The 15,658-nt window shown below is 46.4% G+C and overlaps 1 protein-coding gene across 4 annotated transcripts in view; it reads right to left on the minus strand.

Annotated features, from left to right (window-relative positions):
* LOC141046640 (uncharacterized) overlaps positions 1–15,658 on the minus strand; it is a 445,193-nt gene that overhangs the window by 26,653 nt on the left and 402,882 nt on the right. For all 4 annotated transcript variants that reach the window (XM_073541183.1, XM_073541182.1, XM_073541184.1 and 1 more), the window contains exons 41-42: positions 3,426–3,479; positions 736–789 (exon numbers count right to left, since the gene is read on the minus strand). In XM_073541183.1, the coding sequence (XP_073397284.1) occupies positions 736–789; positions 3,426–3,479 (108 nt within the window). The remainder of the gene's footprint in view (positions 1–735; positions 790–3,425; positions 3,480–15,658) is intronic.

Here is a 15,658-nt window from a genome sequence, read left to right on the forward strand (position 1 = left end):
GAATCCCGAGCTGTAATGTCTGTATACTCTTTTGCTTCCTCCCCTGCCCAGGAGATGTGGTATGAGCCAACTATGTCCCTGAATGGTCAGACACGGCCATTGCACAGTACACAGCAGGGGCACAATTATAAGATTATCTCAGCACAGGGGCATGTTTTAACACATCCAAATTGTGGAGCTTAATATTATCCCAAGATCTATTAATTAAAATATACTTTGTTAGTGGGACAAACCCTTTAAGGCTAGGTACCAGAGGTGACTAGAAGCTCCTAGGTTCCTTCTTCTTTAACAGGGTGGTCTTTGAGATTCTCAATCACCAGGGCACAAATGCTACCTGTGAATGTGAATACTACCCCAATGCCATATACACAGAAAATGACCCAACTTTTTATCCATATTACATACATCACTGTCAACATATTTATTCTTTATGCTCACTAATATATTGTCATTAATTCCACAGCGCTTTACAGACATTATCATTACTGTCCCCAATTGGGCTCACAATCTAGATTCCCCATCAGAATTTGTTTGGCGTATGAGAGGAAATCAGAGAACTCAGAGGAAACCCACACAAACACAGGGAGAACATACAAACTCCTTGCAGTAGTTGTCCTTGGTGGGATTAGAACCCGTGACCCCAGCGCTGCAGTGCTATCCACTGAGACACCAAGTATATGTATGTATTATGCCGATTTACAATCCACCCTTCCAAATTGATTTGTATATACTGACCTGATCTCCTTTTTTTCCAACAGGGCCTTCAGTTCCAGAAGAACCTGGTGCACCCTTGAGCCCATAAACAGAGATAAGAGAGATCACAATGTAAGAAACGTTGACAAAGAGGAAGGCACTGCTTTGCATTTCTCCATGCCCTCAATATTAAAATTCCAGGAATTGCAGGAACATTGCAAACCAAGCTCTATTTGCAGTTAAAGGGAACCTGCCACTTCCGTGGTCCGTAGCAAATTACAGGCTTCTTTGAGATCCCATATTTGCTTACTTTCAGAGCCCACAGGCTGTGTTCCCCTGTTGCAAAATTGTGGTAAAGTCAATGGACTTTTGTCACAATTTTCTAAAGATGACGCAGATTTCCCACAGCTTTGCAATGTGTGTTTACAGCCTTACACAATATTGCTTGTGCATCTCTAATCAGGGGTGAGCTGAAAGTGTCTAGAGATCACAAGGTGGAAATGCTTGCTTAGGATTATTGTTCACAGGGTTTTGCAGAAACTACGTAGCCATTAAAAGACCATTTAGCCTGAAAGATTATTGTGACTGCTCGTTTCTGATAATATTGCAGTGTAAACAGGCTGCCAATCACCTCATGAGCTAGAACAATGATCGTTTGTCGCGTGAAATGATCTTTTGTGCGGCACAAAAGATCATAATTCTCGCCAGCGCATCATTCTGTGCTGCTGAGAACGACAAGCTATACGCCCTGAACAATCTATTGCATGAAAAGCGCAGTCTGCCTGTCTCAATAAGGCTGCTGTGACACCTGAAACGCGTTGATAACGCAACTTCTTGTCCTACTATGCTGAGTTTAATCCTCTATTTTTGCTAAAATCTGAGTGAATAAAGAATCGTTTTTTCACTTCATCGTTGAGCTGGATAATCTCTTCACTCAATAGGCTAGTACATGACCAACGATCAGCAGTTAGTGTAAAACCACCGCGACAATAAGCAAGACATTTGTAATGATCTTATAATGATATGCTGCAACTTTTATAAAGAAATGCTTGACAGAAGCACCGCTATATCGTTCTCGGTTTAATCTGGAAACATTTTCCATAGTTCTGTGAAATGCACGCATGTTCTTAATCAATCATACTACATTCTCTGGAAATCTGTGCTCGGCTCCTATATGTGGAGGCCTGTCTTGTCATGCAATGTGCCGCAGCTAAACAAAGTATGAGAAATTATTTTTAGGAATCTAAAATATTAACAGGGAAAAAAGAAATAAATGGAGAAGCTGTATTAACGTGCTACCCCATAAAAAATAACAGCAATGGCAACAGCTTCCTGACAATTTCCAAGTAACAGAAAAATGAATGAAAGGAGTAAAAAAAATTGCAGTAAATGAAAACTAATAGCAACAGAAATCCCATTTTTTCTATAAATTAAAGAACAATAATTATATACCATCATCATGGTCCCTCTTCATCTGCTTCAACATGGAGTATATTTATGTACCTTTTATGGTTTATGATAATTTGTTATATGTGTTCCTTATATGATCGCCGTTGTTGGACCCATTGTTATTATTACTATTAATTGCTGCTTCCTATCTGCTTGTAATCTTAATTTGGCCGTGCGCATCGCGCTGTGGCCGTCTAGGTCTGGCTTGCAGATTGGTGTCTTTATGTTCTGCGCGTGTGTGTGGGTATAGTACCTGGCACCTGTGCATGAAGCATGACACTCTTTATGCATGGCAGGACCTGGCGGTCCCGGAGCGCATGCACCGACACTGCCATTACCATTGGTTGATCCCGGTCATGTGACCGGGGTTGCCGGGCTATCTGAAGGTCCTTTTTGGATTTCTGCATTACATCCGCTTGACAAAGCGGCCTTGTGTTGCCGTGAAACGTGCGTCGGGGGTATACTGCCGGGTCCCTTTCCTCCCTCTGCATCCTTTTGGTAAGCTCCCAATTGTTTAACATTCTTATGGGGTACATCTTAATTTTCTTTTGAACTCTCAGTCGACTGTCTACAATGGTATACTGGCTTTGTTCCTCTTGCTTAACCCTGGAGTCCTGTATCTTCCCTACTAAGCCACTGGGCATAACGCTTGTATATGGGATTTAGTACTCCGGATATTTGGTTACATATGAGCTTTCTTACCTAGATTGTTTCAATCTTTTTGGGAGGGGTGGGTTGCCCTGCATTTTGATTGGCACTTTATTGTTATGGCTATACGCACTTTGTATGATGCCTAATAAAATGTATTGATATTTTTATCTGTATACCATCTCATGCTCCTTTTGTCCTCCGGTATTTATAGTAAATGAAAACTGTAGATCAATAATTTTTTAATGATCTCTTTTGATGATGTAATATGCGTTATGTAGTCAAGCCACAAAATAAGGGGAAATGTATAGTTTAAATAACTATGTGACTACAACTTAATAAAACTATACATACACCCAGCAACCATACATGCACATGCAAATTAAAAGCTCTGTATGCCATGATTGAGAATGAGCTAATTCCATGCAGGGATTACTACCTTCCCTGCTGTGGTGCATATGTATTGAGTTTTTCTCTGTATAATGAGGAGTCAATGCTCTTCTATGCTGTCTCCATGTACGATTTCTTATCAGGCCCTCCAACCAGATTACAAGCCTCTTTGACACTGTTCTCCCTATATCCTCCCTTGTTACACCACTAACACTTCACTCATTTTCTATTGAAATTATACTTACCTGCTCCCCATCCAGCCCGACGACCCCCTGGTCTCCAATTGTCCCGAACGTGCCCTAAATCATAAAGAAAACTCTGTAAGTGAATATATTTATTTGCATACCTGAGGAGTGAAGGCTCAGTTGTGGTTGGCCCCATTACCTGCTGTGTAAGAACCAATGAAGGACTCAATTCTTCAAAGGCACATCAACGTCAGCAAACAAGGTAGAAGTCATTGGCACCAAGGGAGAGGCAAACAAGCACCAATTCCTTCTGTAAGTTTTGGCATTACCAAGTATCATAAAGGGGAACTACTTTGATCTCAGCTTTTGGTCCCACTTTCCTTTATGTACGCTTCTTGCAAAGGGCCGTTGAACTGTCTGTGGTACATGTATTGACATGTCACAGACATAAGAAATAAGATGATCTTGCTCATTTCGGCAGATCATCGCATTAAAAGTTTACATGAATGACTGTGATCTTGGATTTTTTTTCTACCTCTATGATGGTTTCTGACTGACCAGAAGTGATGGTGTCACAACACCCACCGGTGACCTGACTGCTGAGGCCACAGGTTGTAGAGTCAGGTGACTTGTGTTTAGGGCATTATTACATCCCATCAGATTTGTAGCGTGGGTGTGGAGGGTGCATCCTGGAGTTGAGAATGGCTTCTTTTACTGTTTTCTCTGTCTGGCTTCTTATTGATTAATTTTGGAAAAAGTCTGTAACTGGAAATCTATCAGTGATATTTTTTTAAAGGGACTATGAAACCACATCAATGTTGAGCTGAGATATGATGTGGTTGTAAATCAGCTGACAGCATATCAGAGAGATATAAACTCTCCTGTTAGAACAAGCTCACTGTTGGATTCTCAGTTAATTCATTCTGCAGCCAGAGATTTTGGAAGCAAATAAAGAGCCTGTGAAAACCAATGGTTCCAAAAGTTTTAATGAAACCCAATTACAAAAATTACTAATAGCCCCAAATACATGCATTTAAGTAAACAAATATTGCCCCATAGGTGCTGATATCCTTTAAGACTGATCATTCACATTAGACTAACGCTGGCTGAATTGTTATGATTGGGTCACCGAGGAGGATAGCAGGCCCAGGCTAAGCCACAGAAAACCAGAGAGGTTGGTAACTAAACGGATTGCAGACCCCTGATCCTATCCACACAACTAGCAGTAGCCGTGGAGCGTACCTACGATGATCCAAGATGCCTCGGCACAGCCGGAGAGCTAACTAAGCCTAAAACAAGAAAGGGGAAATCTAAACTGCCCCGGAGCAGACCCCAAACGAATAGCTAGCCCCCAAACATATATGGTCGGTGAGACAAGATGAAAACACAAACGCAGGCAGAAAAATAGACTGAGCAAACGATGGGGCCCACACTGACTAGACAGGACAGGAAAGGAAAGACACTGTCTGCATTCACGCAAAAAACCCTGCAAAAATTCCAACACGTCTGATGCACAAAAAACACTGAAGTCTCACGACTTCGCCCCCACTATATCAGCACTCTGGTATATTCTGAAAGCAAAGCAATAAGAGACCACTATAACAGGGGACAAAACAAACTGGCACAAGCAGTAACATATGGGTGGTGATTCAGCACAGCCCCAGCTGGAGCTAGCTGACCCGCACAAAGCAGAGACAGACAAAACCACAATCAAATGCAAACAGAATAGCAAATGAACCACTTAGCTGAACCATGCAGGGAAAGAGCAGGAGACATCAACCCTCAGAAGGCACAGGAAGAAAATCACCAGCAGGGATAGAGGAAGTCAGCTGTCTTAAATCCCAATCAGAAACCCCAGATCTCCAGTCGCCTTCCTCATTATCAGGTGGCAAGCCTCTGTCAATCAGATCAGCTCCACTACCTCCAGTAACCACCAGAGGGAGCCCAGAAAGAGAACTCGCAACCCCTCTGTCAATCTGACCATCTCCACTACCTTCAGTAATCACCAGAGGGTAGCCAGAGAGAGAATTCACAACAGCACCACCCCTTGAGGAGGGGTCACCGAACCCTCATCCACGCCACCATGCCGGTCAGGATGGGTCCCGTGAGAAAAGCGCAAACCAATCTTTCGGCATGAATGTCAGAAGCAGAGACCCAAGAATTATCCTCCTGGCCATAACCCTTCCATTTGACCAAGTACTGGAGTCTCCGTCAAGCCAAACGAGAATCCAATATTTTCTCTACCTCATACTCCAAATTACCTTTAACCAATACAGGGTCAGGAGGCGCCTCCGTGGGAACTACTGGCTCTACAAACCTCTTCAACAAGGATTTATGGAACACGTTATGAATCTTAAACGTAACTGGAAGCGCCAAACGGAAAGAAACGGGATTAAGGATTTCCAAAATCTTATTGTCACGTCGCCGTCAGACTCGGGGCCCGCTGTTCCGCCCTCAGCCACTAGGAGGCGATGGACTGTCACGCCGCCCTCGGGCTCGGGGCCTGCTGTCCAGGCCTCGGCCACCAGGAGACGCCGGACTGACATGTCGTCGTCGATCTCGGGGCCTGCTGTTCCGCCCTCAACCACTAGGAGGCGCCGTGGCTCGCGCCCGAGTGAGGGCGGCAACAATTAAAGGGCTTCTGCGCAGGCGTCTACTGGACGCAGACTCCACTCCTCTGTCAGTCATGAAGGGGCTGGTGCATCATCATCAGGTCTGGTCCTGGGGGCGGTCCTGATGACATCACCAGCCCAGGAGCCTGTGAGGGACGACCTGATCCCTCAAATACCTTGGGACTGGGCTTGCAAGCCGCCGGATATATTCTTGGTTCCCCTACGTGTTACTTGTGATTGCCTATCGTTAACGCCGACCTCAGCCTGAACTTCTGACTACTCTGTTGCCTGCCGTTTTTGTACCTTGCATTTCTCCTGATTACTGACGCTGACCTCGGCCTGGATTCCTGACCCCCTCTACTGCCTGACGATTTTGTACCTCCGCTACTCTCCCGGTTTTTGACCTCTGCCTGGACTCTTGACGCTGCCTCTGCCTGCCGTTTCTGTACCTCCACTGCTCGCCTGGTTTCCGACCCCATTTTTGGCTCCCTTCCTGCTGTTCTATTGCGACCGTTCTGCTCTGGCACTCTGCTCCTGTTCAGACAGCGCTTCCTGGGCTCTGCAGTAAATCCAGATCCCTGTATAGGGGTTAAGGGTGTCGGTGCTACTCGGGGCGCTGTCTGTCTGCAGCCCAGACCCGCAGACGGACGCGACATTATATCCGGCCCAAATAAAACTGTCTCTTGTGTGTATATATATATCACACCTATATAAAGACAGTTTCTCTGAATTTTTTTTTTTTTTCCTTTCCTCTCTTGCCTGAGCTGATTGTTGGACTAAAACACCTGTTACTAAGCCTCAGTATCCAGCCTGGAGGATCAGTCTCACCTTCCTGCTCGAGCATGCTGCAGTTAGGAGACTCCAGGGACAAAGCTGAAAGTCAGAGATCCGTACCCCGGGAACATCAGCCTCTGAGCAGCTCTGGCTATGGTTGCGCAGAGTCTCAGGTATTGCCCGCAGATGCGGCCAAAGTTTTACTACCTATTTCGTTGTATTTTGGTCAGGATTCTCTGTGTTTAAAAGCCTATGTCGATAGCGGGTCTGAAGGGAATTTTATGGACTCTTTTGCTGCTAAAAAACTTGGTGTCCCACTACTGAAACTTAATATTCCAATTAAAACCACGGCTATTAATGGCACATCCATTATTCAGGAGGGGGTTAAATTTGTTACTGCTAAGATAACTATGTCAGTAGGAGCACTACATACTGAGCTTATTTCCTTTTTTGTGTTGGACAATCTATCTTCTGCAGTCATTTTGGGAATGCCGTGGCTACGTCAACATAACCCTGTCATTGACTGGCACCTGGGTGATGTGGTGCGCTGGAGTTTGCAATGCCAGGATAATTGCATGTCTGTAGCAGTAAATCAAACCAAGCTAAAAAAACACCCCTTCATACCGTTTGCTCTCAGGGATTATGGAGATGTCTTTTCCGTTATAGAGTCTGAGAAACTACCGCCCCACAGAGAGTATGATTGTCCTATAAACCTAATTCCAGATGCCCGTCTTCCAAAAGGGAGAATATTTAATCTCTCTGGTCCAGAGCGTCAGGCCATGAATGAGTACATAGCGGATAGCTTAAGAAAGGGGTTCATTAGACCATCTATTTCACCAGTTGGAGCTGGGTTCTTCTTTGTAGAGAAGAAAGATGGTGGTCTCAGACCCTGCATTGACTACCGGGAATTAAACGCAATCACTATAAAGAACCAGTACCCGCTTCCACTCATCCCTGATCTTTTTAATCAGCTAATTGGAGCCCGTTGGTTTACTAAGCTTGACCTCCGGGGGGCATACAATCTAATCCGCATAAGAGACGGCGATGAGTGGAAGACAGCGTTTAATACACCTCTTGGTCACTTTGAGTACCTAGTAATGCCTTTCGGACTCAGCAATGCTCCTGCAGTGTTTCAGCACTTTGTTAATGATATTTTCAGGGACATCTGTGGTGTGTATGTCGTTGTGTACTTGGATGACATTTTGATTTACTCCACTGACCCTGTGACACATGCTCAACATGTCCGTTCAGTACTGCAGAGACTGCGGGAGAACTCCTTGTTTGCTAAGTTGGAGAAATGTGTCTTTTTCGCTGAGGAGGTACAATTTTTGGGGTACATGGTCTCAGGCAGGGGGTTCCGCATGGATCCTGCCAAGATCCAACCTATTAAGGCGTGGGTGCAACCCAAATCGCTGAAAGCACTGCAGCGATTTTTGGGATTTGCCAATTACTACCGTAAGTTTATCAGGAGTTTTTCTGAGATTGCCAAGCCACTCACGGATCTAACCCGGAAGGGGGCGGACGTGGCCAACTGGAATCCCGAGGCCATTCAAGCATTTTCTACGTTAAAAGAATGCTTTGTGGCCAACCCGGTTTTAGTACAACCTGACTTAGACCGCCCATTTATTGTGGAGGTGGATGCCTCCGAAGTCGGAGTGGGAGCAGTGCTATCGCAAGGCACTGCAGCCCTCACTCAGCTGCGCCCATGTGCTTTTTTTTCCCGAAAGTTCTCTGCCACAGAGAAGAACTATGATATTGGGAATCGGGAGTTACTAGCAATCAAATGGGCCTTCGAGGAATGGCGTCACTTTCTCGAAGGCGCCAAACACAAAGTCACCGTCATTACAGACCACAAAAACCTGACCTACCTGGAGTCAGCTAAAAGACTGAATTCCAGGCAGGCCAGGTGGGCCTTGTTCTTTTCAAGGTTCGATTTTTTAATCACCTTTCGCCCTGGCACGAAAAATGTGAGGGCCGATGCCCTCTCTCGCAGTTTTTGCCCCACACAAGCCGAAGACTGTGAACCCGTTCCGATATTATCCAATGGGATCGTCGTGTCGGCAGTTTCCTTGGACCTTCTGGAGGAGATCCGTAGGTCTCCGGAACGAGCTCCTGACACTACACCCCCCCAAAAATTGTTTGTTCCGAATTCCTTTCGCCTTCAAGTTCTTAAAGAGTCACATGACTCTGTTCTGGCAGGTCATCCTGGGCTCAATAATACCACCAGGTTGGTAACTAGGAACTTTTGGTGGCCGACGGTGGTCAAGGACTGTAAGAACTATGTTTCAGCATGTGAAGTCTGTGCCCGCGCTAAATCCACCCATAATCGCCCTGCTGGCTGGCTTCAGTCCTTGCCCACCCCTGAGAGTCCATGGACCCACATCTCCATGGACTTCATCACAGACCTGCCGACCTCAGATGGGAAAACATGTATCTGGGTGGTGGTAGACAGGTTCAGCAAACAGTGCCATTTTATTCCCCTGTCTGGCTTACCTAACTCCGAAACCTTGAGCAAATTGTTCCTTGTGCACATTGTACGTCTTCATGGTGTTCCGTCAAATATTGTGTCCGACAGAGGTACCCAGTTCGTCTCAAAATTCTGGAGGGCGTTCTGTAAACGCATCGGTGTTGAGTTATCCTTCTCCTCGGCCTACCACCCCGAAACCAATGGGCAAACCGAACGTGCTAATCAAGCTCTGGAGCAATACCTCCGTTGTTACGTGTCAGGACACCAGTCCGATTGGGTAGAACATCTGCCATTAGCTGAGTTTGCCTTAAATAATCGCTACCAGGACTCCATTAAAACTACCCCTTTTTTTTGTAACCTTGGATTGCATCCGCGCTTTGGGTTGTTCTCGGCTAGGATGTCGGAGCTCCCTGGGGTAGAGAAAAACATACATCGCTTGAAAACAATATGGTCTGAAGTAAATACGACTTTGAAAGGGGCTCAAGTTAGACAGGCTTCAGCTGCAAACAAACGACGGTCCAAGGGGCCGCACTTGGGGGTTGGGGACAAGGTTTGGCTTTCGACTAAAAACATCAAACTGAAAGTACCGTCTGCCAAACTGGGTCCCAGATTTATCGGCCCATATGAAATTATAGAAGTGGTTAACCCGGTAGCCTTCCGTTTGAAACTTCCGCAGTCATTTAAATTACCTAACGTGTTCCACAAGTCTCTCCTCAAACTGTATCGCTCCCCAATTCACCCTGTCCAGTCCCCTCCTCCTCCTGTTTCGGTCGGAGGGTCCTTGGAGTATGAAGTCCAGGGTATCCTTGACTCCCGCCTTGTGAGAAACTCCATACAGTATCTTATACACTGGAAGGGCTACGGCCCGGAGGAGAGGTCCTGGGTCCCCGCAAGGAACATCCATGCCAAGGCATTAATTAGGAGATTTCATCTCCTTCACCCTGACAAACCGGGTTTTGAGGGTCCGGAGGCCCCTCCTGGAGAGGGGGGTACTGTCACGTCGCCGTCAGACTCGGGGCCCGCTGTTCCGCCCTCAGCCACTAGGAGGCGACGGACTGTCACGCCGCCCTCGGGCTCGGGGCCTGCTGTCCAGGCCTCGGCCACCAGGAGACGCCGGACTGACATGTCGTCGTCGATCTCGGGGCCTGCTGTTCCGCCCTCAACCACTAGGAGGCGCCGTGGCTCGCGCCCGAGTGAGGGCGGCAACAATGAAAGGGCTTCTGCGCAGGCGTCTACTGGACGCAGACTCCACTCCTCTGTCAGTCATGAAGGGGCTGGTGCATCATCATCAGGTCTGGTCCTGGGGGCGGTCCTGATGACATCACCAGCCCAGGAGCCTGTGAGGGACGACCTGATCCCTCAAATACCTTGGGACTGGGCTTGCAAGCCGCCGGATATATTCTTGGTTCCCCTACGTGTTACTTGTGATTGCCTATCGTTAACGCCGACCTCAGCCTGAACTTCTGACTACTCTGTTGCCTGCCGTTTTTGTACCTTGCATTTCTCCTGATTACTGACGCTGACCTCGGCCTGGATTCCTGACCCCCTCTACTGCCTGACGATTTTGTACCTCCGCTACTCTCCCGGTTTTTGACCTCTGCCTGGACTCTCGACGCTGCCTCTGCCTGCCGTTTCTGTACCTCCACTGCTCGCCTGGTTTCCGACCCCATTTTTGGCTCCCTTCCTGCTGCTCTATTGCGACCGTTCTGCTCTGGCACTCTGCTCCTGTTCAGACAGCGCTTCCTGGGCTCTGCAGTAAATCCAGATCCCTGTATAGGGGTTAAGGGTGTCGGTGCTACTCGGGGCGCTGTCTGTCTGCAGCCCAGACCCGCAGACGGACGCAACACTTATATGGTCCAATGAATCTTGGCTTCAATTTTGGAGACGCAACCTTCATAGGAATATTCTTTGAAGACAACCAAACCATATCACCCACTTTAAACCGGGGACCAATGGTCCTATGCCGGTTGGAAAACCGTTGGGCTTTTTCCTGAGAGTGGGACAACTTATCCACCACTTGGTCCCAAATCTGCTGAATTCTCTCTACTACAGAATCCACACTTGGGCAGGCCGAAGATTCCACCTGCCCTGAAGAAAATCAAGGATGAAACCCAAAGTTACAGAAAAAGGGCGACATCAAAGTGGCAGAACTAGCCCTATTGTTTAGCGCAAATTCGGCCAAGGGCAAAAATGAGATGCAGTCATCCTGATCAGCAGAAATGAAACATCTCAAATAGGATTCCAAAGTCTGGTTTGTTCTCTCAGTCTCCCCATTGGTCTGAGGATGAAATGCAGAGGAGAAAGATAACTGAATTCCCAGTTTGGAACAAAAAGCTCTCCAAAATCTGGAAACAAACTAGACTCCTCTGTCCGACACAATGTTCTCAGGAATCCTGTGCAACCGAACCACCTGTTGTAAAAACAAGGGCACCAACTCAGAAGAAGATGGCAACTTTGAGAGTGGTACAAGATGGACCATCTTAGAAAATCTGTCACAGATCACCCAGATAAGTCATTCTCTGAGAGACAGGAAGATCATAAATAAAATCCATTGAGATATGAGTCCATGGCCTCCTGGGCACCGGCAGGGGCATCAACAACCCACTAGAACGAGAACAGGGCTTGGACCAAGAACAAATCCCACAGGACTGCACAAAATTCCTGACATCACGAGATAAGGCAGGCCACGAAAAAGACCAACTCACCAAATCTCTGGTACCAAAAATACCTGGATGACCAGCCAACGCGGAGCAATGAATTTCAGACATTACTCTCTTCCTCCACTGGTCAGGGACATACAATTTTTCCATAGGACAACGTTCAGGTTTGTCCTCCTAAAATTCCTCCAGGGCACGTCTCAAATCGGGTGAGATGACGGAAAGAACTACACCCTCAATTAGAATAGTAGTAGTCTCGGTCACATCAAGAGAATCCGCAAAGAAACTCCTAGACAGGGCGGTCGCCTTAACATTCTTAGTGCCCGGAAGAAAAGAGACCACAAAATTAAAACGCGTGAAAAACAAGACCCACCTAGCCTGTCTAGGATCCAAGCGTTTGTCTGATTCAAGATAAATCAAATTCTTGTGTTCGGTGAGCACCACAACTTGATGTCTAGCTCCCTCCAACCAATGTCTCCACTCTTCAAATGTCCATTTCATGGCCAACAATTCCCAATTCCCCACGTCATAGTTATGTTCAGATAAGGAGAATTTTCGAGAAAAGAAGGCACAGGGATTCATTTTAGAAGTCACCGGATCTCTTTGGGACAAAACGGCTCCTGCACCAATCTCAGAAGCATCTACCTCCACCTGAAATGGGAGTGAGGCATCAGGTTGCCGTAGAACCGGAGCAGAAGTGAATCTCCGCTTAAGCTCCTGAAATGCTTAAAACTGCCTCTGGAGACCAATTCACCACATCAGCGCCCTTTTTGGTCAAATCAGTCAGTGGTTTACCAATACCAGAAAAATTACTTAGAAATTTACGGTAGAAATTAGCAAAACCCAAAAACTTCTGGAGAGCCTTCAAAGAAGTGGGCTGAACCCAATCATAAATGGCCTGTATCTTGGCCGGATCAATTTCAATAGCAGACGAGGCCAAAATAAGTCCCACAAATGAAATCCTCTGTACACCAAAGAGGCACTTCGATCCCTTAACATACAGAGAATTTTCCCTCAAAATCCAGAACACAGTCCGGACATGTTCCACATGAGAATCCCAATCACTGGAAAAGATCAAAATATCATCCAGATAAATGATCAAAAACTTATCCACAAAGTCCCGGAAAATATCGTTCATAAAAGAATGGAAGACGGAAGGGGCATTAGTAAGCCCAAAAGGCATCACCATGTACTCAAAATGTCCCTCCGGAGTATTAAACGCCATCTTCCATTCATCCCCATGCTTGATGCGAATAAGATTATACGCCCCCCCGAGGTCAAACTTGGTAAACCAACAGGCACTTTTAACTCTGGAAAATAAATCAGAAATCAGGGGTAACGGGTACTGATATTTAACAGTGATTTTGTTAAGGGAACGATAGTCAATACATGGCCTTAGGCTAGTTTCACACTTGCTTTTTTTTGCAGCGCGTTTTTCCCGCAAAAAAACGCATTGAAAAAACGCATACATAAGCATACAACTGCTGCGTTTTTTTCAAGCATTTTTATGAGCATGCATGAAAAAAACGCAGCATTTTTATGCGTTTGTATGCGTTTTTAGTGCGTTTTTACCGCGTTTGCGGTTTTTTCCAACATTTTTAGGTGGCCCCTCACACTACCCAAACCATGACTTTACTAACCCTAACCCTGACCCTAACCCTAACCCTAACCCTAACCCTGACCCTAACCCTTAACCAAATCATACTTAACCCTAACCCAAACCCTAAACCCTAACTAACCCTAACCCTAACCCTAACCCTGACCCTAACCCTAACCCTAACCCTAACCCTGACCCTAACCCTTAACAAAACCATACTTAACCCTAACCCTAACCCTAACCCTAACCCTGACCCTAACCCTTAACCAAACCATACTTAACCCTAATCCTGACCCTAACCCTAACCCTAACCCTGACCCTAACCCTTAACAAAACCATACTTAACCCTAATCCTGACCCTAACCCTGACCCTAACCCTTAACAAAACCATACTTAACCCTAACCCTGACCCTAACCCTAACCCTGACCCTAACCCTAACCCTAACCCTGACCCTAACCCTTAACAAAACCATACTTAACCCTAATCCTGACCCTAACCCTGACCCTAATCCTTAACAAAACCATACTTAACCCTAACCCTAACCCTGACCCTAACCCTAACCCTAACCCTGACCCTAACCCTTAACAAAACCATACTTAACCCTAATCCTGACCCTAACCCTAACCCTGACCCTAACCCTAACCCTAACCCTGACCCTAACCCTTAACAAAACCATACTTAACCCTAATCCTGACCCTAACCCTGACCCTAATCCTTAACAAAACCATACTTAACCCTAACCCTAACCCTGACCCTAACCCTAACCCTAACCCTGACCCTAACCCTTAACAAAACCATACTTAACCCTAACCCTGACCCTAACCCTAACCCTGACCCTAACCCTAACCCTAACCCTGACCCTAACCCTTAACAAAACCATACTTAACCCTAATCCTGACCCTAACCCTGACCCTAATCCTTAACAAAACCATACTTAACCCTAACCCTAACCCTGACCCTAACCCTAACCCTAACCCTGACCCTAACCCTTAACAAAACCATACTTAACCCTAATCCTGACCCTAACCCTGACCCTAACCCTTAACAAAACCATACTTAACCCTAACCCTGACCCAAACCCCAACCCTAACCCTGACCCTAACCCTAACCCTAAACCCCCTTAACTAACCCTAACTCTAACCCAAACCCCTAAATTCCATGGTTAAAAAAAAAAAACGCATATGCAAAAAAACGCATACATGAGCATGCCAGTGCGCACATATGCGCATCCATAGGCTATAATGGCCATTTTTAGCGCAAAACGTGCGCATATGTGCGCATAAGCTTTTTTGCAGGGCCAAAAAATGCAACATGCTGCGTCTGGAAAATACAAACGCACACCCCAAAAAAACGCAGCGCATGAAAATCGCATACATGCGCTTACAAGCGCGCAGGTATGCGCACCCATGTTAAATATAGGGGAAAAAACGCATGCGCACATATGCGTTTTTTTCCAGCGCTAAAAAACGCAAATGTGAAACCAGCCTAAATGAACCATCTTTCTTGGCCACAAAAAAACCCCAGCACCTAAAGGTGAAGAGGATGGTCTAATATGACCCTTCTCCAACGACTCCTTGATATAAGATCGCATAGCATCAGGTTCGGGTACCGATAAGTTGAAAAGCCAACCCCCACCCGGGCATTAACTCAATTGCACATTCATAACTCCTATGAGGAGGCAAAGATGCAGACTTAAGGGGGCTTTACACATAGCGATATCGCTAAAGCATCACTGATTTTGTGATGCAGCAGCGATATTATTAGCGATATCGCTACATGTGATACTTACCTCCGACCGGCTCCCCCGCTGGCTATCACTGATCGCGTGAGATCGGCCTGGTCCATTTCTCGTCGACGGCTTCCTGCTGGCGCCGATGAGTGAGCCATGGATGCGGGCGGAAGACAGGCACCCTCGCCGCATCTGAAAGGTAAGTGCGACCGCCGACCGCTGCTGCATCGCTAATGAGATCTGCCTGTTTGGCAGCTCACTAGCGACCATTTAGCGATGCACCAGCGATCCTGACCGGGTCGTATCGTGGTCGGGATCGCTGGTGCATCGCTAAATGTAAAGGATCCTTTACTCTCACTGAATACATCAGAAAAATCAGCCAAATAGCCAGGAATATCATGAGACTGGGGAGAGGTGGAGAAAACAGGAGTATCACTAAGAACACATTGACAACCC

The sequence above is a fragment of the Dendrobates tinctorius genome, unplaced genomic scaffold (genome assembly GCF_039654945.1).
Source record: "Dendrobates tinctorius isolate UK_male_01 unplaced genomic scaffold, ASM3965494v1 ptg000120l, whole genome shotgun sequence".
Classification (NCBI taxonomy): Eukaryota; Metazoa; Chordata; class Amphibia; order Anura; family Dendrobatidae; genus Dendrobates; species Dendrobates tinctorius.